The sequence below is a fragment of the Propithecus coquereli genome, unplaced genomic scaffold (genome assembly GCF_000956105.1).
Source record: "Propithecus coquereli isolate 6110/MARCELLA unplaced genomic scaffold, Pcoq_1.0 Scaffold147, whole genome shotgun sequence".
NCBI classification, from domain to species: domain Eukaryota; kingdom Metazoa; phylum Chordata; class Mammalia; order Primates; family Indriidae; genus Propithecus; species Propithecus coquereli.
The window spans coordinates 8,016,101-8,041,759 of record NW_012139080.1 but is presented as its reverse complement, the minus strand read 5'-3'; the positions used below and the strand labels follow the sequence as shown (position 1 = coordinate 8,041,759).

The 25,659-nt window shown below is 51.8% G+C and overlaps 2 protein-coding genes across 2 annotated transcripts in view; one reads left to right on the top strand and one right to left on the bottom strand.

Annotated features, from left to right (window-relative positions):
- Positions 1 to 6,427, top strand: part of LOC105806846 (chromosome unknown open reading frame, human C9orf3) — a 311,159-nt gene extending 304,732 nt beyond the window's left edge. The window contains exons 14-16 of the mRNA XM_012640063.1: positions 705 to 791; positions 2,558 to 2,702; positions 6,215 to 6,427. Of these exons, the coding sequence (XP_012495517.1) occupies positions 705 to 791; positions 2,558 to 2,698 (228 nt within the window). The 3' untranslated portion in view covers positions 2,699 to 2,702; positions 6,215 to 6,427. The remainder of the gene's footprint in view (positions 1 to 704; positions 792 to 2,557; positions 2,703 to 6,214) is intronic.
- Positions 6,428 to 21,074: 14,647 nt separating this feature from the next.
- FANCC (Fanconi anemia, complementation group C) overlaps positions 21,075 to 25,659 on the bottom strand; it is a 139,842-nt gene continuing 135,257 nt past the window's right edge. Inside the window, exon 14 of the mRNA XM_012640061.1 lies at positions 21,075 to 21,254. Within this exon, the coding sequence (XP_012495515.1) occupies positions 21,099 to 21,254 (156 nt within the window). The 3' untranslated portion in view covers positions 21,075 to 21,098. The remainder of the gene's footprint in view (positions 21,255 to 25,659) is intronic.

Genomic DNA, 25,659 nt, shown 5'->3' with positions numbered 1-25,659 from the left:
CCCAGGAGTTTGAGGTTGCTGTGAGCTAGGATGACGCCACGGCACTCACTCTAGCCCAGGCAACACAGTGAGACTCTGTCTCAAAAAATAAAAAAAGAATGGCATCCACTGTTCGCTTGCCTGTTTTCAGTATGTTACGCAAACCTACATGCACGTGGTCGCACAACAGGAACCCCCCCACATCAAGGATGTCCTGCAGTTGCTCCTTCCCCAAACTCTCAGACAGGGCTCTGCTTTGCCTCTTCTAGGGGGTTCAGAAAGCAGCATCTTCCCCCTTACTGTGTCTCTTGTTACAATCGGCAGCACTGGAGCAAATCTACTATTAGAGGAAACTAAGTGGCCGTGGCTTCAAAGAGAGCCTTGTTGACAGCACACTGCAGGGGAACAGCACCAGCAGCCTGTCAGGATGCGCCTCGAATTTCCTAGTTATGTTTTGCATTTCGTGTCTGTTATCTTGGAACATCGAGTTTGAAATAGGGAACACCTAACTGAAACATGCATTTTCCCCTACCTAAAATTGACAGGCAGCCCTCATAATTAGGAATGTTGTTCCTTTCTTTAAAAATGAAATTTAAAACTAAAAGTGCCAATGGTGCTAATACACTCAGAGTAATTTTGTAACGCAGAAGTCTCTTTATCATGAAACTTACAAGGCTGGAGAACCTACCAGCTGGTTGCTTACTGGATTTCCTCTCGTCCTCAAGGTTCGCCACCGGTGGTGTGAGCTCATCGTCAAGCACAGGTACACAACAGCATACAGCAGTGTGGAGAGATTCCTCCAGGAGGACCAGGTAAGTTTCATTCTTTAGCAGATGGGGATTCTTTAAATGTTGTGCCCTACCTGTCGGGGACCACACAGGAACCCAAGTTCTTGACGTCCTTTTCATAACAAATAATTATATATTTTCCAGAGATTTTTTAAGTAGGATCTTGCACTTTTGAGCTGGTTTTCCCCCCACTCTTGGTGTCCCTTTAAAGCAGCGAGTTACGCCCCCTAAAGGCTCCCTGGGCTTTCCTTAGCTGTGGCCACGCTGTCGTCGGATGAAGCATGCTCAGGCTTCACCACATCTCGGGACTCTCCCAGGCCACAGCTGCGGCTTAGTGACGCCGCGGTGTACAGCCACGTCCCCAGGAGCCCTCACTGAGAGCACACGTGCGGCTTAGGCGGGGAGAGCCCCGACGGGCCGAAGCAGTCTGCTCTGCGTCTGCACCTGCAGCGCCAGGCCCAGCGCGCACCGAATTTCCCTCCTGTGAGGACCTTTCCCACTGTTTACCAAGGGAAGTGGCCGCCTTCCTAGGCGCCCACAGGAAGTAGATGTGCACGAACACATCTGGGGATGTCCTTGTTGGCTGTCTCTCACATCTTCAGTGTGCATCGGGGTCACCACTCGGGGTGTCTCCTGTGACACGTCGCAGCCTCCCTGCCTCCACCAGCATGTGCCTCAGAACGAGCCGTCTGCCCAGCGCCGCAGGCTGGTGGGGCGGAGCTGCATTTCGGTTGGGGTGGCTGGTGGGGTGGAGCAAACAAAAGGACTTTTGATGGGGTCTCAGCGTGGGGGGCAGCCAGCCAGCAGCGCCTCAGGCCTCGTTATTCTCACAAAGAAAAGGACTCGGCTTTGTACCAGAAGAAATGTCACATTTGCACAGTGGAGCAAGAGGTGTTTGGAAAAACATATGGGAGTATAAGAAGGACAGAATTTAAGAGCGACTTTAGGTCTATTCCGAAGACCAAAATTCACTGCTCTATATTTAGAGCCATGATCTTTGCCAGATAAGAATCACTGTGTCTCAGCTTTTTTGGGAAAGCACTTTGAACCCTTAACTACTGAGTTTTTATCTTGTGCTATCTTTGAGATCCTTCTTTTAATTTGCTCCAGCAGAATGTAATTCGTGGCATGACTAAGCTCGAGCAAGAGAGCAGATGGAACCCAGGGGTCCTTTGGTCTTCCAGAACAGCACTGGCTGTTTTAAAAATGTAGGAAAAGCGCAGATGTGTGTCTTTGCAGCATTGTTCTCCAAACAGAAAGGCCAGTGTCGGCTGCAGTTGTGGGGCTAGTTGAGGGCGAGGGGTCAGGTGGGGTTGCAGGGACAGGCGTCTTTGTTGGGTGGTGCATGCGCCCTCCTGCGTGGGCAGCTGCTGTGTGCCGTTACCTCCTTTTTGCCTACTAGCGGGTGGACTTGCTCCTCCTAGGGGGACCCCAGGAACACACCTTTCTGGGAAGCAGCCCCGTGTGCCTGTCTGCACATGGGTTCTCCATAGTGGTCATAATGGAAACTCTGTCTCTGTCCACAGCATCCTGACACCATTGTCACTGTGGAAATGCTCACTTTGTCACTCTGTCACCAGTGAAATCACCACAGTCCATTGATAGCTAAGAATTCGTTGGGGTTTTGATGAGAATAAGGGAAAGACTGGGTTGAAAACTGGACATTCCAGAAGTACAACTAACCAACTGTCTGTGTCTTTTCTAGGGTCTTTATAATTTCCAGACCAACACGTTTGTGTGCTGGACGCCTAATTCCTTTCTCTAATGTGCTCTGGCCTCTGTGCCCGCAGGCCATGGGTGTGTACCTCTACGGGGAGCTGATGGTGAGCGAGGACGCCAGGCAGCAGCAGCTTGCCCACAGGTGCTTTGAGCTGGCCAAGGGACAGATGGACAGATCCTCAGCCAAGGTGGTGGCCGAAATGTTATTTTAAAGAGGTGATTCTCTCCCTTTCTTTTCTGTTATTTGGTTCTAACCAGATATGCCTCTTAGGTGCCAGCCAAATAAACCAATAAGCCAAGACCACCCGCAGCATCAGTGGTCTGTTCCCTCTCCAGGTGGCTGGTGGCCTTGGAGAGCAGGCAGAGTCAGTGCCTGTGGTGGCATGAAGGCCCCAGGTCCTGGACCGTCCTGTGTGGGCACTGCGGTCCCTGGGAAACAGGCTGTCACCTGGAGGCAGAACAACTCTCCTTGGCACCATTTTAGCCACTTTGGGTTTTATAATACGTATAGGAACAGAAATTGTGGGAGAACATTGTGAGCAGGTTTAGAGATGGGGTGGGGAACCCAGTGCAGGTGCTAATCCGTAGTCTTCAAGGTTAAGGCTGGCACAGGAGCAGGTGGCCGCGTCACTCCAAATCCTAGCTGCTGGTGCAGGCGTTTTCTCCTCCTAGGCTGTGTGTGAACTTGGGGTTCCTCAGGTTGCCTGCGCCCGACCCTCGAGGCTGGCAGGAGGTCTTCCCAGCCACACGCGCCACACACCTGCTCCTGTGTCTTGAGGGCAGGTCTTGTTTTTAACCTTGCTGTGTTGGAGCAGAATGTCTCCCCTGGCTTACATTGGAGTGAGAATCCTGGATTATTTACATTGCTTCCTCTGTTAATTGTGCCTCGAATTAACCTGTTAGATTTACTTCCTAGCAGTTGATTTTTAAATGTGGGTTTCTCCACTATTACTGTAATTTAGCAGTGGTACATAAAGTTTTGCTAAGTAGAAACTGTGGGATTCTAAGTGTATTTTTTTTCCCTAATAGTCATCATTTCTGTGTCTTCTCAGTTTTTCCTCAAGGTTTTACATGATACAATAGGGTATGTGTAATTTTGTATCTTTTTTGTAATTTAGCATCAAATCTCAAGCATTTTTCATGTTGTTACATAGCTTCTCTACAAATATAATTTTTAGTGGATGTTGAATATTTTGTGTTGATATTCTCGTTAGCCCAGTGTTAGACATTCAGGTTGCTTCTAGCGTTTTGCTCTTATAAAAACCATTTATGTCTGATATGTTTAAGTATCTTATTGATCTGAAAGAACTCTAATACTGAAGAGAAAAACGAAAGTTTTTCTAAAGTATGGTCATGTTCTTCCAGAAGAGTCAGGAGCTGTGTTTGCCAGGAGAAGGAAAAATCGGGACACAGCTGCACGCAGACGTTCCCCACACGCCCCCTTTAGGTGGTTTCAGACAGTCCTTAAAGATGGGCCAATTTAAAAACCAGAAATAGTCTCACGGTTACCTTGTTGCCAGCCTCATGGTAATCAGTATATAAATCATGTTTTGCTTTAGATTTTTACTTTCATGGAGAGTGTGTGTATTTGAAGAGTGTGAAGCTACAGTAAGGCAAACTTTTCCTTTGATTATTCCTTTTCCAAATTTTGGAGAACCATAGCAGGTGACACAGCTCTTGTGACTCTTCATTGTAATTTTTTTGCCCTGAAGCAGGCGGAGGAGTGGTCTTGGTCACAAGACTGCCATTTCCTTACCTCTCTCTGAGATCTTTGTTCCTGTCCCTGCCCTTCTAGGTGAAGCAAGGGTCACGAGCACCCCAGACCCCCACCCCAGTGATGAACAGTGACCAGGGCCACTCCTGAGTCACACAGGGAAACCCCTCCCAGCTTGAGAGAGGCCCCCACGACTTCCCAGACCATTTAGAATCCGTGTGGGGGGCAGGATCTTGTCCCCAGGGTTAAAGGCAGTAAACGAAGAGCAAGGGTAGCCTCCTTCAATAATTCTGTCACATGGCTGGTCCACGCATTTTTCTTCTCCTGTTCCAAAGCTGCACTGGCATTTTTATGGTCGTCTCCAAGTCCTTTCGATTGAAAAAATTCTACTTCTAGGATGCTGTCTAAATGAACAGCACACAGAAATGCAATCCATTTGCTAGCATAGCAGGCTCGGAGGCGGTGTCATCGCCCTGCGTCCTTCCGCGGAAGCCCGGTGTGTGCAGATGGGAGCGGCCGGCAGGGCACGGCGCTGCTCTCGGGTGCTCTGGCTGCTTGGGTTCCTGGCATGCTGATTTGTGACTTAAGATTAAAATCACATTGCCAGGGATTACCACGCAGCCACGACCTTGGCTGCTCCTCCAGAAACCATAGTCACTCTCTGCAGTCTGGAGAACAGATGCCTCTCATAGCTCTTCTTTGGAAACAAAAGAAACCAACAACCGCAGAAGATGCTCACCGGCTCTTTCTTTATGCCCAGCGATGACCTCTCTAACAAGGTGCAGAGCTTAGCTGATTGGTGAACAGTGATTGGTTTCCGCTTTGTTCACAGTGGCTAAGTTCTGCACCTGAAGAGAAGGTGAGATGGGGCAGTTAAGTTGGAGCCGCTGGGGCAGAGGCCGTTGCTGACGGGGCTGGCTGCTGCCGAGTGTCGGCTTGCGCAGAGCTGACTCTGGAGGACGAAAGACCACTTGGCCCCGAGGACGCACTGTCTCCTGTCAAGAATACAAGCGCTGTACCTGTGGTCCTTAAGTTTGCTTACAGAGACATAAATCCACTCATCAGATGTCTGTCTGAAAGGTCATATGTATCGAAAGTTGCAAAAAATTATTCTTACGAAAACTAAAACCAAATGCATCATCAGTCGGGTAAAAGCATGTCGTGGCTGATTGCTTGTGCGGAGGGTGCTGTGCTTTCCCAGGAGACTCCTTGTTGTCATTTCCCGAGCGCGGTGAACTCTCTCTTGTATTTGCAGCCCAGGTCTCTGCGTTCTGCAGCCACCAGCAGCCGGTGCTGCGCAACGCTCCCGGCGGAGGCACTGCTTCTCCGGCTGTCGATTGGACCCGCCCTCCGGTGCCTACTGAGCTGATATCAGTTCTCATTTTACACACTGGCTCAGTTCAGCAGGAACAGGAGTCGAGCCCTTGAGCAAAAAGCCTTCCTGTCCGTAAGTGCCCGAGGCTCGGGAGAGCTGGGCCTCCCGCCCACCGAAGACAGGCCTGAGCACCCACCACAGACACGGCGGCCAGCGGCAGTGGCGTCCATCTGTATGTGCTCCTGCGGTGTGGGGGTTTGTAGAATCATAAAACTTTGCTGATACGAAAGGAACGAGCTCCCACTGTTAAAGGCAAGATGGGGTTAGCGCCGGAGCGCGGTGTTTGCCCCGCACGTGTGACGGCGGCAGGGCCCACCTCTCATCGTATAGATTTAGACTTTACGAAATCAGTTAGAGTGAAGGGGGATCTGAAACAGGATCTCCTTCCAGTATCTTCTTGTAAGTGAAGCCTAAGTTACGGCCTGGTGGGTTTCATGACCATGTGTGAGCAAAGTGACCGTCCCATGGTTCAGCTGTGAACCCCATTCCCAGGGTTGTGAGTGTGGCCCGGGTCTCATCCCTGTCCTCCGATGGAAGTCCTCTCTTTATAGTGGAGAGCAAAGGCTCACAGACGTCCTCGTTTACAAGAATTCCTCTCTTGTGACTGGGCCATAAATTTTATTGCTGTTTCCTTTGCAGGAAAGATCACAGCGAGATTCTCTTTCATACGTCTCCTAGCCCGGTGGGACCAGGCTCACACTGACCCTGGACATCAAAGAGAGGATTATGTGGCTGCTAAAGTCATCAGCCGACAGCAGTGTTCATGTCTTGGTGCTTCTCTTGCCCAGAGGCTGGTCCCAACTGGGCACATACAAAGGGCAAATCCTCGTAAACACCGTCTCTCCCACCAGGGCTGCACAGTGGCCTTTGTCCCCAGTCTCAGAGGTGCCACCTGACCATGGTGAATCTGAATTGCAGCTGTCCTGTGACTCTCAGGCAGTTCTTCCCCACAAATGATTAAAGATATCTGAGAGACGCTGAAAACTCTGCCGAACACTTTGCCTCAGCCCCCTCAGCCTGTGGCTGCATGTGGTTATTTCTGTAATTCCAGAAAGTCACACAGCTTTTGTATACTGGGACCAGTGAACAGCATTCGATGTCCTCCGGGTCATTTCTGAAAGATTCTGCAGACTTATTTTGATTGATATAACCAATATATAGATTTTCCAAAATTTTAGTACCTTTTTGTAAGAAAATAAGATATATTAATAATAAAATACGGATTTGATTTTTTGTATTCCTGTCTGCTTCTGAGTTTGGTACTGTTGAAAAATAAGAAAGTCTGTACAAGAAAGGTATTCTCCACATCGTGGCGCTCCTTCCCGCCTCACTGGTTTCCATGCAGCTCTGAAGGAAGGCAGTGCTGACATCGGCCGGGCTGGGTGCAGGGTACGCACTCTTTTTCCAAAATGTGGCATCTCAGGCACATTCAGGCACCGTGGGAGTCTGTGGCAGTGCCATTTTTCTTTCCCACAAATGTTTAGAGTTAAAAGACAGAAGCTTAAAACAGCTTCCTGGTACTGTCACAGGGAAGGATGGTTTAAAATGCCCAGAGATGACCACAGTACTGGCTGCAGCATGTTCTACACAGGCTGAGCTGAAGGAGAAGAACAAACTTTGAGACACCGACAGTTTCTCCCGCCTGGCGCCAGCGGCTCGCTGTGTTCCAGCCTGTTTGGGGTGAAACGAAGCTCTAACAGGGATCTTCTTCAGAACTCTGTTGTACCAGTGACTGTCATTTTAGGTTTCCTAGGGATTTGCTTGTTGCGTGTGCTTTGCATATGATTATATGTGCTTTATATACCATATTGAAAGAAGAATAAAAATTTGATAAATTAGGATAACTATACAAAGGCTGCTTTCTGTGATGACTTAGAATAAGCGATGCTTTCTCCCTCTGGCCCTCCTGTGTCTGGCTCTCTCTGAAGTGGAGCAGGAAAGGCCCTGGGAGCACAGACCGCGCCACCCTGGGAGCTTCCCCCCGTGTGCAGAGGCACCTCCGACCTCCAGAGAGCTGCGGGCAGCCAACCGGCCCAGTGGTTTGGTGTGGTCTTGTTTTTCCAAAAGTTAAAGCCATGCTTTGTCTTCTTTGAAAACCACTAAGGCAGAGCTGAACTGCTGAGTAGGTGGGATTTTGCACAAAGACCACTAATCCCCTTGCTCCCGCGATTCACCAGGTCCTACAACTTGCTTCGGCCACTTGGGTTCTGGCCAGTGGGCAGCTCATCAGAACTGGACACCAGTGTCACCGCTTTGGCCAAGGCCCTGCGGGCTGAGTTGGCCTTCACTGCCTCCAGACCTGGGAGCGCCCTACTGACGCCAGGTGCTGTTCCCGCAGATGCGGGAGGATGCAGGAGAGTGGCCTGGGCTGCCAAGTCCAGTAGCCAGGCTCTCTGTGGCTCTGATGACACCACTGACCTCCACCTGTGCCTGCTCCTCTAGCATGTCCTGAGGGAAAGTTCAGAGAGGCCTCTGGATTGCAGAATGGCAGCCAGTCAGGTCGCGGGGTCAGGAAGGAGACACAGGACCAGCCTCTCCATTTCTAAATGATTCGTTTGGTTGGAAAAAGAAGTGTCACGTTGGTAACCAGCTCACATGGGTCGGGGAGGGCAGCACGACAGGACTGCAGTTGGAAAGCGTGCTGCGTCCCAGTGGGTTGCTTTATCGAGATGACCGTGGCACCTTGGAAGAGATGGCTTGGTCTGAGCAGGGTACTTTCAGAGGCACAGGAGTCTGGGTAGCAGAAGACCAGCTGTCTGGGAGAGAAGGGTGTGGGTGTGCCAAGGAACCCAGGTACCGCTGTGGATCCGGCCTGGACGGTTCACGTGCTGAGTGACAGGCAGGACTTGCACGCGAGTCCACGTGGCTCAGGGTTTTCCTTCCCACGATACCTCTCAGGGTGTAACGAACCTGCTGATGCCTCTGTCCCACACTCCTCAAGGACATCTAGTCACCCAGCAGCCAAGGTGTGAGAGGTCCATGGGGGCAGTCTCCACTCCTAATCCAGGGTGATGTGAGGACGGGCCTGCGTTGGACAGCATGGAAACTTGACTCTGCAGTCCAGTCACCACAGGGAAGGTGCAGAGACCTGTCTGCTTTAGGAGTCAGGCACACTTGTTGGCACAATTTCTCCGCCACTTTCTGGCTCCCTTTAGTGGTGCCTGCCCCCCACCCGCCCACAGCCGCGGGCTGGCCCCATCTAGGGTAAGCAGATGTGAAGATATCAGCTGCCTCCGCTCCCCCGGGCAGAGTATAAAATAAACCGATAGAAACAAACCTGTTTTACCAACAAGATGCTTCCAGGAGCAGAGGGACCCAGGACAGGAGGAGGCCCGCAAACACCGTGTCTCCTGGTGTAGTTGGAGGTGAGAAACACCAGCTCCTCTGCCTGTCCCCTAGGGCTTCCTTGAGCTGTGTCTAAGACTGACGCTGAGCCGCTGTTGTGAGCAGCCGGCATTCAGCCGTGGGGGCTGCCCAGGCGGGATCTGTCAGACCTGAAGCCGCGCCCACGGGGGTTGTGTTCTCTCCTGTGAGCGCCCATGGTATGGGGAGCCCGCGGCCATGTCCTGAGGCTGGGAGGGGCGCAGATGCCAGCACCAGCCGGGGTAGCCATGTGGCCCACAGCAGTCAGGCACAGAACTGTTGGCACTTTAGCTTAGCTGGGTTTGCCAGATTTACTAAAAGAGGGGCAGTCTTTCCTTTGAGCAAGTTAATGGGTTAATTGCCAAGCGACTGTCCTCCCCCAGGAGAACAAAGGGCTGCCGGGTCCAGCCCTTCCCGCTGAGGCTGGGGAAATGGACCTGCTCCCCACTCGCACACAGGCAGACTTGCAGGAGGACTCTGTCGCGCAGCAGCAAAGGCATCTCCTGCAGAGGCCCAGGGTCTGGGACCAGCGTCTGCTGCTGCTGCTCCCAGCGTGCCTAACACAGCTGCGCCCTCCCGCGCCTACCGAGAGGGGAGGCAGCCGGGCCTCTGAGGGACCCCGGGGTCCCCCCACATGGGGAGGCAGCGGCAGTGAGTGTGCTCTGTGTTCACCCGGCTGCAGGCTCACCGTCACCTGTGGGACCCCGTCACCTGGGGACCTGGGCGACACAGCCAGGGCAGAAGTGTTAGGAATTCCGGCCGAACCAGGGCAGGAAATGGGGTGGGGGCGGAGATGGTTCCTCTCCATCTCGGCCTCTATTTGAGGATTAAAAGATTTTGAGGCATTTATTTTTATTGGAATTTCAAATCAAAACATAGAAATAATAGTCTACATCCCAAGCAAGGTGATCTTGCCTGAGGTGCAGAGAGAGGCCCCAAGTACAGGAACCTACAATTAAACCACCCCTTTACGATGAGGAGAAAAGCCCTAAAGGAAGTCTGGACACGTCCCGTACACCCAGCTTGGTCTCCTGACCGGCCAGGTTCAGCCTCGACACAGTGAGCGGCCTGTGTGGGGCTGGCCAGGGGGAGGCCATGGGGTGGGCCCGTTGCCATGGTCAGCCTCGGCAGAAGCTGCTGTGACCCACTGAGCAGCTGAAAGCTGAGCTGGGGGATTTGTGTGCAAGGGACTTATCTGCTAGAGCTTCGGGTTCCAGGCCAACCACCTCCTCATTCTGCAGATGGTGCCAGCCCGGCAGGAGGACTTGGCGGTGGGTGGTGGGTGAGGTTCCCAGCGCGTCCACAGGGCAAGGCCCGGCAGAAGAGTGCGGGGTGCTCCAGCACAGCTCCTGGGACCACAGTGCAGGGCTGTGGCCTGGACTGGCCGCCACACCCCATTCCCAGGAAGGAGGGTGCTGCTCCTGGTGCTTGGCCAGCAGCTTTGCGGCTGGATGGTCCCTTGGAACACTCCCTCCCAGGGTACCTTGGGCTGAACGGCCGCCTGCGTTCCTCTGTGCACGGTTGGGCCATGGCAAGCACTCCATAGGAGCAAAAGCTGAGCCTAGAGCTCTTAGATCCTCCTCCCCTGAGGCGGGGTCTGAGACACCTGAGAGGCTGGGGGAGGATGGGGCCTGGGGGAGAAAGGCTGCCTGGACCTCCCAGGGCGGTCTCCCAGGCCAGGCTCAGTGAGGGGGGCATGAACTCTTCACCCCCCAGGCCGCCTCCCTCGCAGACAATGACCTCAGCCCTCCCTGGCTGGGCCCTGGAGGTTTACAAGGTGGAAGGGAGGAGAGGCTGCTTGGGACTATTCAAGGGCAAAGTTTTATAGATCTTTTCCCACCCTTTGGTGCTGTCTGGGAGATTGATCAGCTAATAAGGCATTTCTGTTCCAGTCCAGTGACCAGACAGTGTGAAAAAGGGGCCATCAGCCCAGCCTGGGGTGGAAGGAAGCCACCATCAACTACAGACATTCCCAGGACTAGCGTGACCTGGACAGCTGGCGCCAGCGGACTTCCCTGCACCCCGGCAGGCAGCCCCGGCCGCAGGAGGACAGCCAGAGGAGCCCCTCTTGGGGGCGGGGGAAAGGGGGCTTGATACCCCCTTGTTCTCACGTAGGCCTAGAAAAGAGGCTGGGACATATGGTCACCAGGCTGCGACCCTCTCAGAGCTGGTGACGGCACCAGGAGCCCGTGCATGTGTCTGTGTGACTGTGTGCGGGCTTGGGGTGTGCAAGGCCACATTTGGAATGCAGATAAAGACTTCTCTGGCCACACATTCCTGTCTGCTCCAGACAGCTCACAAGGAACAACCTAGTCCCCGCAGAGTGCCGCTTGAAACAAAGAAGGTCAGGTCTGGCTTCCCAGCCCCAAGGACTTACAGGGCAGGGTGCCAGGACGGACTGCTCTAAAGATCCCCCCATCACCCCCAGCCTGGGCCCACCCAGCATCTGGCTGCTCAAACCATCACAGTCACTGCTGAGGGTGGAGCTGGGGACAGGCTTGGGGGTGCCTCAGGGGGACTGTGCATCCACGTCCCAGGCAGGCTGCCCACCTGGGAGAGGAGAGCCCGGCTCAGATTCTGCCCGAGGCCGCCCTGCCAGACAGTTCATGTGTGGCTTTGTCTGGGACACACAGGCGACTGGGTGTGCACCCTGTGGTTTCTATTCTACTTCCTTAAGCCGTCTTTGTGCTCCTTTTGCCTGTAATTTCTTTCAGCTTGGGCCCGTATGGAGTTGGCCTGCCACTTTAAAGCCCAGCCCAGGAGGTGTTCTTGCCGGTGGGGGGCGGGTGAGGTGCTGAATCTGCCCGTTGTCAGGCCCTTACTGCACCACCAGGAGCCCCAAGTTCTGGAAAGTTCTTTTCCACCTTCATAGTCCTCCCTGATTGCATGAGCCTAGCGGAACAGACTTCCAGAGGCAGAAGTGTGTGTTCGAAAGACTGGACTGGACGCTCCTGGCAAGCTTTGAACGGCAGGCGTCACCGAAGCCCCCTCCAGCTAAGACATCGCACTCTTCAGCCCCAATACTCCAGGTTTCCGCATTCTGACTGCACGATTTAAGTCTCCAGAGGCTTCCAGCAGTTACGTTTAAGGAAGGAGGCTCAAGAAACATGTGAATGATGGGCATAACTAAGAGCTGAAGTAGGAGTCAGTTTTAATGATTGCCAATGGAATGGAACAAGTGTGCATTTATGTTAGGTTGTAAAGAAAAGATAATTTAAGGGGAAGGAATTGTAGTTTTATGATGTTATCTGCTTTACTAAATTAAATGCTACGTCAAGGAAGAAATAACCGCAGAGACTGTGGCTTCAGTGCACCTGGAGGCAGAGGGGGCTGCGTTGTAGAGCAGGAAGGTGACTGTTAGCAAGCAGAGGCTCGGCACGCGGACCGGGGGACATCTGGCCCACGACCTTCTCCAGCTGGGGTGCTCAAGGCACCCAGGTCCTCGGGGTACATGGACCCAGCCATAAGGAGTAAGTTGTCTTTTTCTAGAAAACTCTATGTCCAATGCCATAAGTCCTGTGAATAAGCAATAAAAATGCCACGCCGCTGACTAAAGATAAAGTGCAAGGAAGGCAGAGGCAGCCGTCTCCTTTCCAAGTTGCAGATGGCGCCAGGGCCTCTTCTCCTTCACGGCAGCCCTCTCTCGGAACGAACGAGACTCTTCCTCTGTGTATTGATGACTACAACTTTTTCTTTCTTTGCGCAGATCTCATGTGCAAACAAGCATAATACGGGAGCAAAAAGTACTTTTCTCCACCTTTTCACCTGGGCCCTTCCCCAAGCCCATCACTGCAATGGGATTGGCTCCGGAGTGTCCCCCCACAGAGGTACACTGGGACGTCCTCCAGGGCGCACGTGGACACCCTTGCTTCACACACGAAGGGCGCACAGGGTGTGCTCGGGTTTACACTTCGATTCCTCCATGTGGCAGAACCTTTCGAGATCGGCGCATACACATAACCCTGCTTGTCTGTGTTGGTGGCGCCGTTGCATGAGTATCCCACAACTCATCACTCCGGAAACAGCGACATGCAGCACTCCAAGGGCTTCCGCCGTTCATATCCCAGCCCTGCTAGATGTCTTCCACGTAGCCTTGGGCAAGTCCTTTAACCTCTCAGTACTCGCATCTCCTCAGGTGTAAACTGTGGATAACTTTGTTAGCGAAGACCCTGCTAACGGGGCCTGGCCTGAGTGTAACCGTATGTGCTGGCTTGCCTGCTGGCGTGTTCTTTTTCTTTTCTTTTTCCAGACAGAGTCTCACTCTGTCGTCCCAGCTAGCATGCAGTGGCATCATCATAGCTCACTGCAACCTCCAACTCCTGGGCTCACGCGATCCTTCTGCCTCAGCCTCTTGAGTGGAGTAGCTGGGACTACAAGCAGGTGCCACCAGGCCCGGCTGATTTTTCTGTTTTTGGTAGAGATGGGGTCTCCCTCTTCTGAGATCAAGCAATCCTCCCGCATCAGCCTCCCAGAGTGCTAAGATTACAGGTGTGAGCCAGGCTTTTTCTTTCTTTCCTTTCTTTTTTAGAGACAGAGTCTGCTCTGTCAACCAGGCCGGAGTGCAGTGGTGCCGTCCTAGATCGTTGCAGCCTTGAACTCCTGAGCTCGAGTGATCCTCCCCCTCAGCCTCCCAACATGCTGGGAATTACAGCTGCGGCTGCCACATCCAGCCTCTTTCCTTCCTCTCTCTTTTTCCTTTCTTTTTTCCTTCCTTTCTCTCTTGATTCCTTTCTCTCCCCACTTGCCCCTTTCGATTTTCATTCATTTATTTGAACCTTAGTTGTTTCCGCGGTTGGCTTGTGGAACAGTGCTGCAGTAAATTCCCCAGGCGCTCTGCCTATGCGCTCACCAGTGTGTCTGTGGGAAAGTTCCTGGATTCGCTCATCGTTGGGGGATCCATGCAATCCTAAATGGAGCGGGGAGGTCTAAAGAACTGGGTGTTTGTTACTGGGTGAAAGGGTATATAATTTTTTAAAAAATTTTATACAATGCTTTTATTATGGTAAAATATACATAAGATAAAATGTACCATTTTAACCATTATTTTTTGTAGAGACAGGGTCTCGCTACGTTGCTCAGGCTGCTCTTGAATTGGCCTCAAGAAATCCTCCCATCTCAGCCTCCCGAAGTGCTGGGATTACAGGCATGAGCCACTGGCCTTACCCATTTTTAAGTGCGCAGTTCAGTGGCATTAAGTTCACATTGTTGTGCAACCATCGCCATCATCCATCTCTAGAGCTTTTTCATCTTCCCAAACTGAAACTCTAACTAACTTCCATTCCCCCTCCTTCAAGTCCTTGGCAGCCACCATTCTGCTTTCTGTCTCTATGGATTTGCCTGTTTTAGGTCCCTCATATGAGAGTCATACAATATTTGTCCCTTTGTGTCTGGCTTGTTTTACTTGGCAAAAGTCTCCGAACTTCATCCATGCTGCAGCATGGGTCAGAATTCCCTCCCTTTTTGAGGCTGAGAATATCCTATCGTAAGTATATACCACGTGTCCTTTATCCTTCATCCATTGAGGGACACTTGGCTGCTTCTGTCTCTTGGCTGCTGCGCATAGTGCTGCTGTGAACATGGGTGCGCGAATATTTCTTCAAGCTCCTATTTCCAATTCTCCGGACCATGTCTCTAGAGGTGGGGTTGCTGGATAAGGTAATTCTATGCTACCATACTGTTTGCAGGAAAAATTTTAACCTTTGACCACTTGTCCTCCAAAAAGATGGTACCCATTTTCCTTCCCTCCCTTGGGGTATGGGAGTTCCTTTTCTCCACTCCCTCACCAATACGGCAGTATCAATCTTTTTTGTCTTTTCCAACTTGATATGGAAAAATAATTGTATTAATTTGCATTTCTCATAAGCTATGTTAAATATATTCTGAAAATCTTTTGAAAGTCATTTGTAGTTCTCCTTCTGTTGATTGTACGCAGTGTTTGCACAACTTGCCCATAAGTTTCTTGGGCTGGTGGCCTTTTTCTTACCGACTTACAGAAAAGCTTTAGAAGTTACGAAACTAGTTCTTTGTCATGTGCTTTAGATATTTTTTTCCCACTTTGTCATTTGTATTTAGTTTTTTGGGTTATTTTAGTTTTTATTTCTGTATGGTCAATTTTATCAATCTTTTCTCCTGTGGCTTCTTGGTTTTGCATTGCGCTTAGAAAGGGCTCCCTTCCAGGCCCTGGGTTCAGCTGAGGGAGGTGTGGGGCCCGCAGACCCACAGGAGGATTGTCTGGACTTCTGCCTCGCCCCAACCTGGTGCAGAGAAGCACCCCCTCCCCCTCCCCTTGCTGCAAAGTACTGGGGAGGCTTCTCTGAAGCAGTGACCCACAGAGCTTAGAGCCTGGCCCCAGCAGGGACACGGGTGTGTAGGGACGGGGAGGCTGGGCCGAAACAGGGTGTAAGTGAAGTCTGCAAACCAGTGATGGGCAGGAAGTTCTAAATGAAAGATCAGAAATCCTTTCTATGGTTTAGGACTAGGGAAGTTCCAATTTTATAAACTAAATCCTTATTTATCCAAGTAATATACCGTCTGCCCAGCGTGGCAGCAGCTTCCTACCTCTCCCTCCTCTCTTTCCCAGCAGGAAGACTGCTAGAGCCTTCTCTGGAGAACATTCACAGATCCAGACCATAGTCCTCCAGATGCTGACATCTCGTAGAGAAGGAGGGCTGGGGAGTTTATTCCTTAATGTTTATTTTGGTCGAAGGAGCAGAGGTATAACGTCATTTCCCAGCACCATCTTTTCGCTGTTGATGGAAGTGCCTTAAGCATATTCCGAATTCTGTACACATTCATTCAGCGGTGTTTATCGGGCCGGGGACAACGGTGTCTAAGGCGGAGGCAGTAGCAGTGAAGGGCAGGAAGTGGTCCGAGTGGGGAACTTCCTGATGGATTGGGTATGGGTGTGAGAGGAAGGGAGGCTCAGGAATAACTACTGAGGTCAACCTGAGTCACAGGAGGCCTGGGGGCCAGGGGACCAGCCTTGGGCGTGTTAAGTGAAGAGCGTCACAGGACCTCCCAGTGGGCTATTCGGGTCTGTGGTCCAGGAGAAGGTGTGGCCCCTCTGCACAGATGCCGTGTGCAGCCACAGCCAGGACTGGGTCAAGCCCATGCACCAGTCCCGGGGTGCCCACCAGGAAGGGGCCAGGAAAAGAAAAGGTCCCGTGGGTGGGAGGAGGCCCGAGTGTCCCACCAGCTGAGGAAGAACGTCAGGGAGGACAGGAGGCCCAGCACACAGGGTGCTGCCAACCTGCAGTTGGAGCCGAGGCCTGAAAACTGCTGTTGGCAGAGGGCCCTGGTGACCTTGGAGGGTGCAGTATCCTTGTAGTCCCTCTTTGGTCCCACCCATCTGTCTGTCATGGCACGTACCACGCTGTCGTGATGACTCCAGCGTTAGAATGTGTGTCAATACGTGGTAGCCTTCATTGCACTTCACTTTCAGAGCTTTCTTGGCTGTTCTTGAATGTTTGTTTTTCCATATGAATTTTGGACTTAGATTGTCTGGTTCACGTATTATGTTCCTCCTTGGGGCGTGGTAGCGTGCACCTGTAGTCCCACCGCTTTGGGAAGCTGAGGCGGGAGGATCGCTTGAGCCCAGGAATTCGAGGTTACAGTGAGCCGTGGTCATGCCACTGCATTCCAGCCTGTGTGACAGAGCGAGACCCTGTCTCTTAAAAAAAAAGATCCTACTAAATCTGATTTCTATCTCTATAGCCATTAGTGTTCATCTAGGATACCTTTCCAGAAGGAAAGACCCACCGATTTCTCTTCGGTTGGAACGGGGGATTTCACAATGTCCAGAGGTTTCGATTGTCACCACTGGCGGGAGAGGTGCTTCTGGCACTTAGTGGTGGAGGTCAGGAATGCTGCTAACCACCTTACAATGCACAGGACAGCCCCGCAACAGAATTACCTGGTCCACAGTATTAATGGTGCCACACCGGAGAAGCCCAGCTTCAGATGCCTGCAAAATGGCTTTCTGCCGAGGCCCTGCTCTCCCTGTTCTGTTGCTGAGTGTTGGGCTGTTTCATGGGACTCAACCTGCTAAAATGCTCTAGTCTTGAAGCATAGATGATATATAGTATTGTGGACGTTTTTATTTTCTTTATCTTCCCAGTATCTGAGCCCTTCCTGTGTTTGGGCGATACCTTTGGTGGTGTGCACGGTATCCGCAATGTTACCGAAGCGAAGCAAGCTCGACACTTGCTTTCCCGGCTTCCTGTACAGCCCAGGTGCGGGCCTGTGACCTCTGTCAGATGCACACAGGCGACGCATTCTGAAAGGAGCCAGCGCAGGGTGGGGGCCCTTTTCCCTGCGGGAGTGAGTTCCAAGGGGTCTGAGCTGTGGGACTCCAATGGCAGCAGTTTCCTCAGCAGACCGTCTGAAGTGAGAGTTGGGGCATTGTTGCTGGCCAGCGCACACTAAGCCTCATCTGGCTAACAGTCGAGTTTTAGATACCCTTGTCATCAATTCCCTTTTACTTTCAACATTCAGCGTCCATTTCTATTGCTTGCAACCAAGAGTCCCGGGTATACAAATTTCCTACATCAAACACCAAGTACAGCACGATACCCTGCCAGGACAGGGGAAGGGAAGGCTGCGGCGTTAGCTGTCTTTGTTACAGGTCTGTACGTGAAGGAGGTGATTGGGACCCATGGGCCAAACTAATTGTGGGACTGGATTTTAGGAGGAGGCTTCAAGACACACACACATACTTATTTTGCCTTAATTTTGGGGTCTTTGGTTGTAAAAAGGCTTAATGATGATTAATAACGTAGAAGTTTTGAACAAAATCGATGACTCCATGTTAAACCCAGTGTCCGGCAGAGAAAAGAGGTCTATTACCAGAACCGCTGGTGGTGGGTGATTTTTACACATTTTCCATACAGAGAAGGGAAAAATAATTCCATCTTTTCTCCAGCATGCTTTATCAAAAAATTATGGAGAGTGTAGAAAAATTTCTCTTGGCTTCACAGCTTCCCATAAGTGACGCAAAGTTGTAGAGCTGCTGTCGAATCTCTGAAAACCTCTGGTGCATTCATTCCAGGCACAAGCTCTGGGCCTTGGAGCCCCCACTCCCTCCCTGCTCCTCCTGCTCCCCACGTGCCTTGGGTGCTCAGTGACCCTGCTGTGCTTCTGTCACAACCCAGCTGCTCGGCCTGCACCCGTGTCCAGGGTCAGCTGAGCTGGAGCTCTTGGAAGCTATTCCTTGACGGGATGGTGACAATAACTTAGACTAGCTCAAAAGTGACGGTGAGCCACATACGACACCTCACGGAACCCTTCAGCTGCATCCCAGAAGTGCCCAGGGCCACCGCCAGGTCGCCCAGCATGAAGGGAGGGCACGCAGCAGTGCGTGAGGCTAGTTACCTGCGACAGCCGCAGTCACAGTAGCTCGCAGATCTGAGAGACGCGACCATGCAAGCGCAGCGCGGGGGCCTCTCCCAGGCCTCGGAAGGGGCCGGGCAGTGAGGGGCCCTGAAGCTCAGGCCTCATCAGCGTCCTGACCAACCTGCGCTGGGTCCGAGCCCGCCAGGGCAGGTGGGGTGGGGCATCAGGGAATCCTGTCCTTTCCTTGGATGCGGTTGGAAGGCATGGGCACACCAGCCCTCTGCAACCCTGAGGGAAAATCCAGAGAACTTCAGTGAGGCCACCCCAAGCCACGACATTGCTGAGTGGCTGAATTAACCAGCTTTCTGAGTTTTCTGTGTCTGAGACCATCCACTGTCTTCCTCGTTTAAGCCACTCTTAGTGGATGTTCTCAAGACATCCCGCCTGACATCCACCCTGTGTGCGGGAGGAACCTCACTAGAGTAAACCCCGGTCGCACCTCTAGTCCCGGCCCTGCCACCTGCCGCGCACCTTGGGGGCTCAGCGCTTGTGTCCTGCAGGGTGCGTGGGGCTCGGGGCCTGCACTGCCCTCACGCTCCAGGCCTTGGTGTGCTTCACCAGAGCCAGCTTTCAGCCGGACACCTACTTCTTTGAACTTCTTTCAAAAAACTAAAAGAACCCACATGTCCAGACTTTCCAGAAAGTCTAAGGCAACCAAAAGAGGATGTAGAATTTATTGAACCATTTTCAGCCCAACCCCAAATTCTCTGTCCTCGCTGGGCGTGGGCTTGCCCAGGAAGTGAGTATCTGCCGTCTTTTGTTTTCAAGAGGAGAGCACCGCTCCCCTCTACACTGTGACCTCTCACTAGGTGGGTGGAGTGACAGAGGGGGCTCCCTGGGGGTCTCCGCAGCTCATCTCCTCTGTGGGGCAGCCCTTACCCCCACGCACTCTCTGGTGTTCCCACCCTTGAGCAGTTCTCCCCTTGCTAGCACCGTCAGCAGGGTGGGAAAGGAAAAGGAAAAAAGGAAACCCGTAAACAAGTCAGTGCCTGCTTTCCAGGGTTCCCTCAAGACCCAGGAACCTACTGGGCCGTCTGGGAATCCAGTAGGATGGAGACGAACTCCTGCCACTCAGGGTGTTCTGGCCAGAACCCGAATGTGCAATGCACAGAGGACTCAGAAGCTTTGTAAGGGTTGCGAGATACCGCAGACAGGACGAGGGAAGGTCAGAACAGGAAGACGTCTTCCAGAAGTGTAGCTTGAACAGTCTGGGTTGGGAGCCCTGTGTGTCTTGTTTTCCGTTTGCTGTGAGACAGTGAGAAGGGGTGGAGGGGTGAAGTCGGAGAACTCCGGTCACAAGGCCAGACTGTGTGAGGGATCCCTCCCACCACAGGGGGTCTGTCCTGGTGGCCCCTCTTTAGGGGTTGCCCGCTGCCACCGAATTGAGCCCCTTTTTTCATACCCACAGAGGTTGATCAGTTTCCATGGCAGAACAACAGCTCTGGTTCAGAGTCAAAATAGGAGAGGAGAGATGTCCTCAACTCCAAGTGAAGTTGTCTCCTACGCCAACTCCTACACATTCTGATGAAGCATTTTCACGTGAAAGTAATGGTAATTGTGGTAGTTGTGACGAAAATATTTTAACAGTACACCTTTCACACTGTATTTCTCAAAAGGCAGGCTCAGGTCAAAAGTTCTTAGAATTTTCCAGATCTTCAGATGGATCCATTAGCATTGCTCTACATCAAAGCAATTAATTCCCCTAAGGTTAACCTCTCATCCCACAAAGCTTTATTCATACCTCAACAGGAGCCGAGATTCAGACCACTAGCATACAAATCAAAATGGACATAAAAGAAAGTCTTGACTCACTCGACAAACAGAATACACACAAAAGAATATACAGTCAGTACAAGTTCAGAGTAAATCTGAAAGGAAACAAGAGTGTCTTCAACTGACATAAAATAAATATTAGCCTTGGGGTTACCAATTCTTTGTCAGGAATTTCCAGTTCTCACTCTGGTGTAATAGGACCACTGGTGTAACAAAATCTTCTAATGTTTCTAGACACATCCCACAGCCTCACCTTCGGTGACCTTTGACATGCAGGAGCATGAGCTCTCTGGGAGCAGGCAGTGCCCAGCAAGCACATAGCAAGGAGCGAGCATGAGCGCTGGCTTTCTGTCGCTCCGCAGTGCAGCCAGGCCCCCGCGGCCCCACCACCACCACTTGCCGCTGGGCCAGGCTGTGCTCTGCTTTCCCTCAGCCTGAAGGGCAGGTTGGGAGTGGCCGGGGGAAACTGAGGGATCTGACTCTCCTGGATGAGGAATTTCTTAGGGAAGCAAAACCGTGTGGTTTTATCTCGGATCCCTGTTGACTAAAAGAAATACCAATAATGATCTCCTAACTCCTAAAAAAAAATAGATTTGTGGAAAAGGGCTAAGTTCCTCTCTAAATCATTCAGTGGTTCATGACCAATTTCGTGGTCCAAAGACTTTGAATCACTAATAGTGCATTTTGGCTTGATGTGGCTAAAAAAGAAAATAAAAATCTGTTCTCCCTTTCCTTTAGTAATTCTCTAGTTGACTCCTTGTCCGGGCGGGGAAGGCATTCTCCAGTCATTAAGGAATAAATGTGACTAAGTTTGGGATGAAGCACCTGCCTTCGGATTCTGTAAAATGTGTACTCCCAGCCCTTCTACGCTGTGCACGGCTCACTCTCACAGCGCAAAGAGGGCACTTACTCCACACACTGGTGGCCACGAAAAGGGGTCTCATCAATTGTCCCATGGCCTTGGTGAGGCCGATCCCACACGTGGCACCCACATGGTCTACATTCTTTGCTGGACTTGAGCGTGCAGCTCTTTAAGGAGCTCTTTGGCCAGTTCTCCTGCCCCAGGGGCTTCGATGCCAAGACGATCCCATCTGTACAAGGTCTGGTCAAGAAAACCAATAATCTCGTGGGTTATCTCATCAGTGTGTGCCATCTGCAATGAGGACAGAAGAGAAGGCAAATCAAACACTTTGCAGACACCCAGGGGACTGAGCCCCGAGAGGCAGCCTGTCTAGCATGCCTGTCAGCTCCCAGGTAAGCCCCAAGGTTCTTCATTTGTTTTCAAGGTGATTAGCAAAGCAAGTGTGTTCTCAGAGGCTGGCCACTCCATGAGCAGAGCCCTTTCCTAATGACCACCCTCCCGCATCAAGGCTCGGCTGCCCGCGCTCACAAAGGTTACAGACAAGCATTGCTCGGAAACCGGGACTTTCCAGGAATGCCAGTCACAAGCCTTGGGATTATTTGCCGTGGGGAGAAAGGTAAACGAGCATGCTGTGGCTTGACTTTCTGCAAAAGGCTCGCACTAATATGAGAATTGGAAAATGCCACCTGTTTTCACACAAACAGCCTTATATATTGCATTCCTGGGCTAGCAACCAGGCCCACTTGCTTTTTAATAGGCATCTAAGGTCTTAACACCTGATTCTTGCAGGGAAGCAGGAAACAGGCACTGTTAGTTCTGCTAAATATAGCCTCAAGGCACTCAGACTTGTTGGGACCCGTATTTTCCTAAGAACTTCAGCTGAGAAAAAAATGGAGGGGTGAGAATCTCAAAAGTTAGCTGTGCAAGGAATTTATTGTGGTTTTTTAGGCACAAGAAGAATTAAGATGCCCTAAGTTTCTGAAAGAATAACCTACATGTACACATTGATTTAATGAGTTTAAGTTTATATGGAACCCACGAATGTTTATTAGCCAGAGCAGCCCAAGGTCAGCTTCCTCTTGATCTCTGCATTGGGCCCTTCCAGAATGGTGACCAACTGCCCTGGTTTTGCTGGCACAATCACGGTTTTAGCACTTAAAGTCCCATAGCCCAGGAAACCCTTCAGTCCTGGGCCCCCCATCTTCTGACCAGCAGTAAAAGGAACCTCTCATTGTCCGTATACCATGTGCGTGGCAGCATGGGATGTGGAGTTGTGTAGAAATGAGCTGGGGCGACTGTGACTTTCGCTCTTCTCAGCCATCTATTGGCAGTGAGTGGGGCTTAGAGGGAGCCTGGTCGGGGCGAGTGGCTGGCGGTGGGGAGCACAGGCTGCCAGCCCCAGCAGGGTTCGGGATAGCCTTCGGTGTCTACCGTTATCACTTGATATCAGAGATTACAGGCATGTGAGGCTGTAGATGACCTTCGTCAGATGCAGTCTCTGTCCTTCATGGAGGAAACAGTGTGACCTTCCTGGGACACCTTAGAAGAGTTAATGTACTGCCTGGGATTCAAGTGGGAAAGGCCGCCTCCTGCTCAGGGGTCGGGCAGTGCCCCCTGATGACAGGCCCGACCTGAAGCAGGACCAGTCTTCACTGCAGATCTAACCTCTTATCTTTCTTATAAGCCAACTCAACTCCCAGGTGGTTCCATTCAAAGGTTTCTACTCACATACAAACCCCTCTTCACTGCAGCCAAGGTCTAAAGATCCGCATCCTTGCTGGCCTCAGCTGATGCGTGTCTGTAGAGTGGGTTAAATTTATTTTGAGTTCAAAGACTATAGAACTGAATGAACTCGATTCAGAGTCTTACTAGCGTTTTGCTATTGTAGCAGTGGTGGGGCAGCAGAAGTCGGAAGGAAAGGAAGAGAAACATGAATCCAGGGCAGGAAGGAGGCCAGGGAGAAGCCAGCCAGTGGCCATGGCAGGCGAGCAGCTGGGCGCCAGAGAGGCAGGAGACCCTCAGGGCCACAGGCAAAGCCTGTGAGGACTCAGAGATTCAAGGCCAGCAGACACGACTCCTGGAACAGCCCGAGGGCGCGGATCGCCGGTTCCCAGACAAGGGGGCTGATGGCCCAGCTCAGGGCTGGCGCGCGCGAGGGCAGGGTGGTGACGCTGGAGCACTCGCCCATCCTTTCAGGGATGGTGCCACTCACCGAGGCGGGGCGGACGCTGAAAGGGGTCAGTTCCGAAAGGCAACAAGGGCTCTGTAGGGATTGCGGCCTTGCCCTCTCTGGGGCACCGTCGTCCTGCTTTGAGCGGGCACTGCTCTCCAAAGCTGGGCTCCGGGACGCAGCGCAGGCACTGGGACCGGCCGGGCGCGGCTCTGCACAAGCCCTCTGAGTTCACACTCTGGCTGCGCCAGGGCTGGGGCCTGAGGGTAGTGAAGCCCAAGCTCTAGCTTGAGGGAAAGTGTCCGACCAAAGCCACCCTCTGGCCACCCACCATCTGCTCCCAGACCAGGCAGACCCTGCCCAGGGCTGTTTCCAGGTGCTCCAGGAGAAGGCAGGAGTTGCCAGCCTGTGCACAGAGGATCCTTCCACCTGTCTTGTTGCGAGCTGCCTCAGCCTGGCCTTCGACCTGCCACTGTGGCCACCACAGCGAAGCCTCCCGGTTAGGAAAGTTGATGTGTTAATAAATACAGTTTCAAAATGTCTGAAAAGACAGCGTCCAGAAGGCGCTTTCGCGCGGTGGGCCCGGGTGCCCAGATGGCTAGCACCCAGCCACGGAGAGCCGGTGCAGGAAGAGAAACATTGGCATTTTCTCCTTTAATGCGTTTCCGTTGTGTGTTCTTTGCAGCCGAACTGACTTATGAAATTTAAGATGAAGCACTGGGGGCTTCCACACTCCTGCAATCTCAGGTTGAGATCAGCGGCGTTAATGCGCGGCGGGAACTGAACTGTCCTCGAATGGGCTGCCCGGCACAGGAAGCCACTTGAACTTGGCAGTGTGATCCAGCTCCTTTTCAGTGGCTCCTGCGTGGGCAAGTCTGGAGGGTGGTCAATTTTGAACGTGGACTGTTTCCCCTGAGTAGATGGGAATGTGGTTGGAGTACCTAAAGCAGAGGCCTGGTGTCTCGGAGGTGCTTTCTCTGGGTTCCTTTCCCTCATACCCTGTGGGCAGGGGGGAGGGGAGAAGTGCCAGAGTGGGAATTGTGCTTGACCCAGTGGCAGGGCTGAGGCTCCACCCACAGATGCCCTGGGCATGGGCAGGAGGTTGGAGGTCAGGCGACAAAAATGGTGCCAACACCTTCATGATTCGAAAGTAGCTGCTATTGACGCTTTAAAATAACTTTTCATTTTAGAACAGTTTTAGATTTAGTGTCACTACAGAGATAGCAATACAGAGGGTTCCCACATACACCACACCCAGTGTCCCCCATTATCAACATCTCACATTAGGATGGCACACTTGTAAGTGGGAGCTAAGTAACGTGTACACGTGGACGCTAGTGTGGAACAATGGACCATGCAGACTCGGAGGGGAGGGGAGGTCGCTTGCAGGTACAGTGTTGCTCTGGTAATGGACACGCTGAAGACCCTGACTTCACTACAAGGCAATAAATCAACGTAGCAAACTTGCACTTGTACCCATGAATAGATACAAATAAAAAATAAATGGGGAAAAAAGAATGGTAGGTTTGTCACAATTAATGAACCAAGATCAATACGTTCTAATTAACTGAAGTCCAGACTTTATTCTGATTGCCTCAGTTGTTCCCTTTTGTCCTTTTTCTGTTCCAGGATCCCCCCCAGGACACAGTACACTTGGTCATCATGTCTCCTTAGCTTCCTCTTGGATCTGACAGTTCCTCAGACTTTTCTTGTTTTGATGACTGTGATATGTGAAATATATATTTGGTCTTTGTCCCCTTCCCTGGCTTACAACTCCTCAAATTCTTGGAATCCCCAAAGTTTTTGTATGCTAATGTTGGCTGTTAGCAAGGGTGGGGCTGGCCACGCATAATTAGAGGGTTGGGACTTTCTGCCCCCCACCCCCAAAGGGGAGAGGGGCTAAAGGTCAAGTTGATCACCAATGAATGGCCAATGGTTTAATCAATTATGCCTACTAATGAAGCCTCCACAAAAACCCAAAAGGACTGGGTTGGGAGAGCTTCCAGACAGCCTAATGCATGGAGGTTCCTGGAGGTGGCGCCTCAGGAGGGCGATGAAACTCCCCTACCCTTCCCCCATACCTCGCCTTATGCATCTCTTCATCTGTATCCTTTGTAATATCCTTTATAATAAACTGGTAAATGTGTTTTCCTGAGTTCTGTGAGCTGCCCCAGCAAACTAACTGAACACAAAGTGGGGCTGAGGGGGCAGCAGGCCATGGGAACTCCAACTTGAAGCCAGTGGGCCTGGACTTGCAACGGGTGTGTGGGGTGGGGGGCAGTCTTGGGGACTGAGGCCTCACCCCGTGGGACGTGAGGCTGTCTCCAGGTAGACAGTGTTGGAATTGAACTGGAGGACACCCAGCAGGTGTCTGCTGCAGAACTGATTGCTTGTTTGGTGGAGGGCAGAAACACCCCCATCTGGTCATAGAAGTCGTGTTCTGTCTTATAATTGTGTGAGAGCACCGGAAAAGCACGGTCTGAGTGTTTTCTACAAATAATGACCTTGATAGTTTTGGGGGCTACT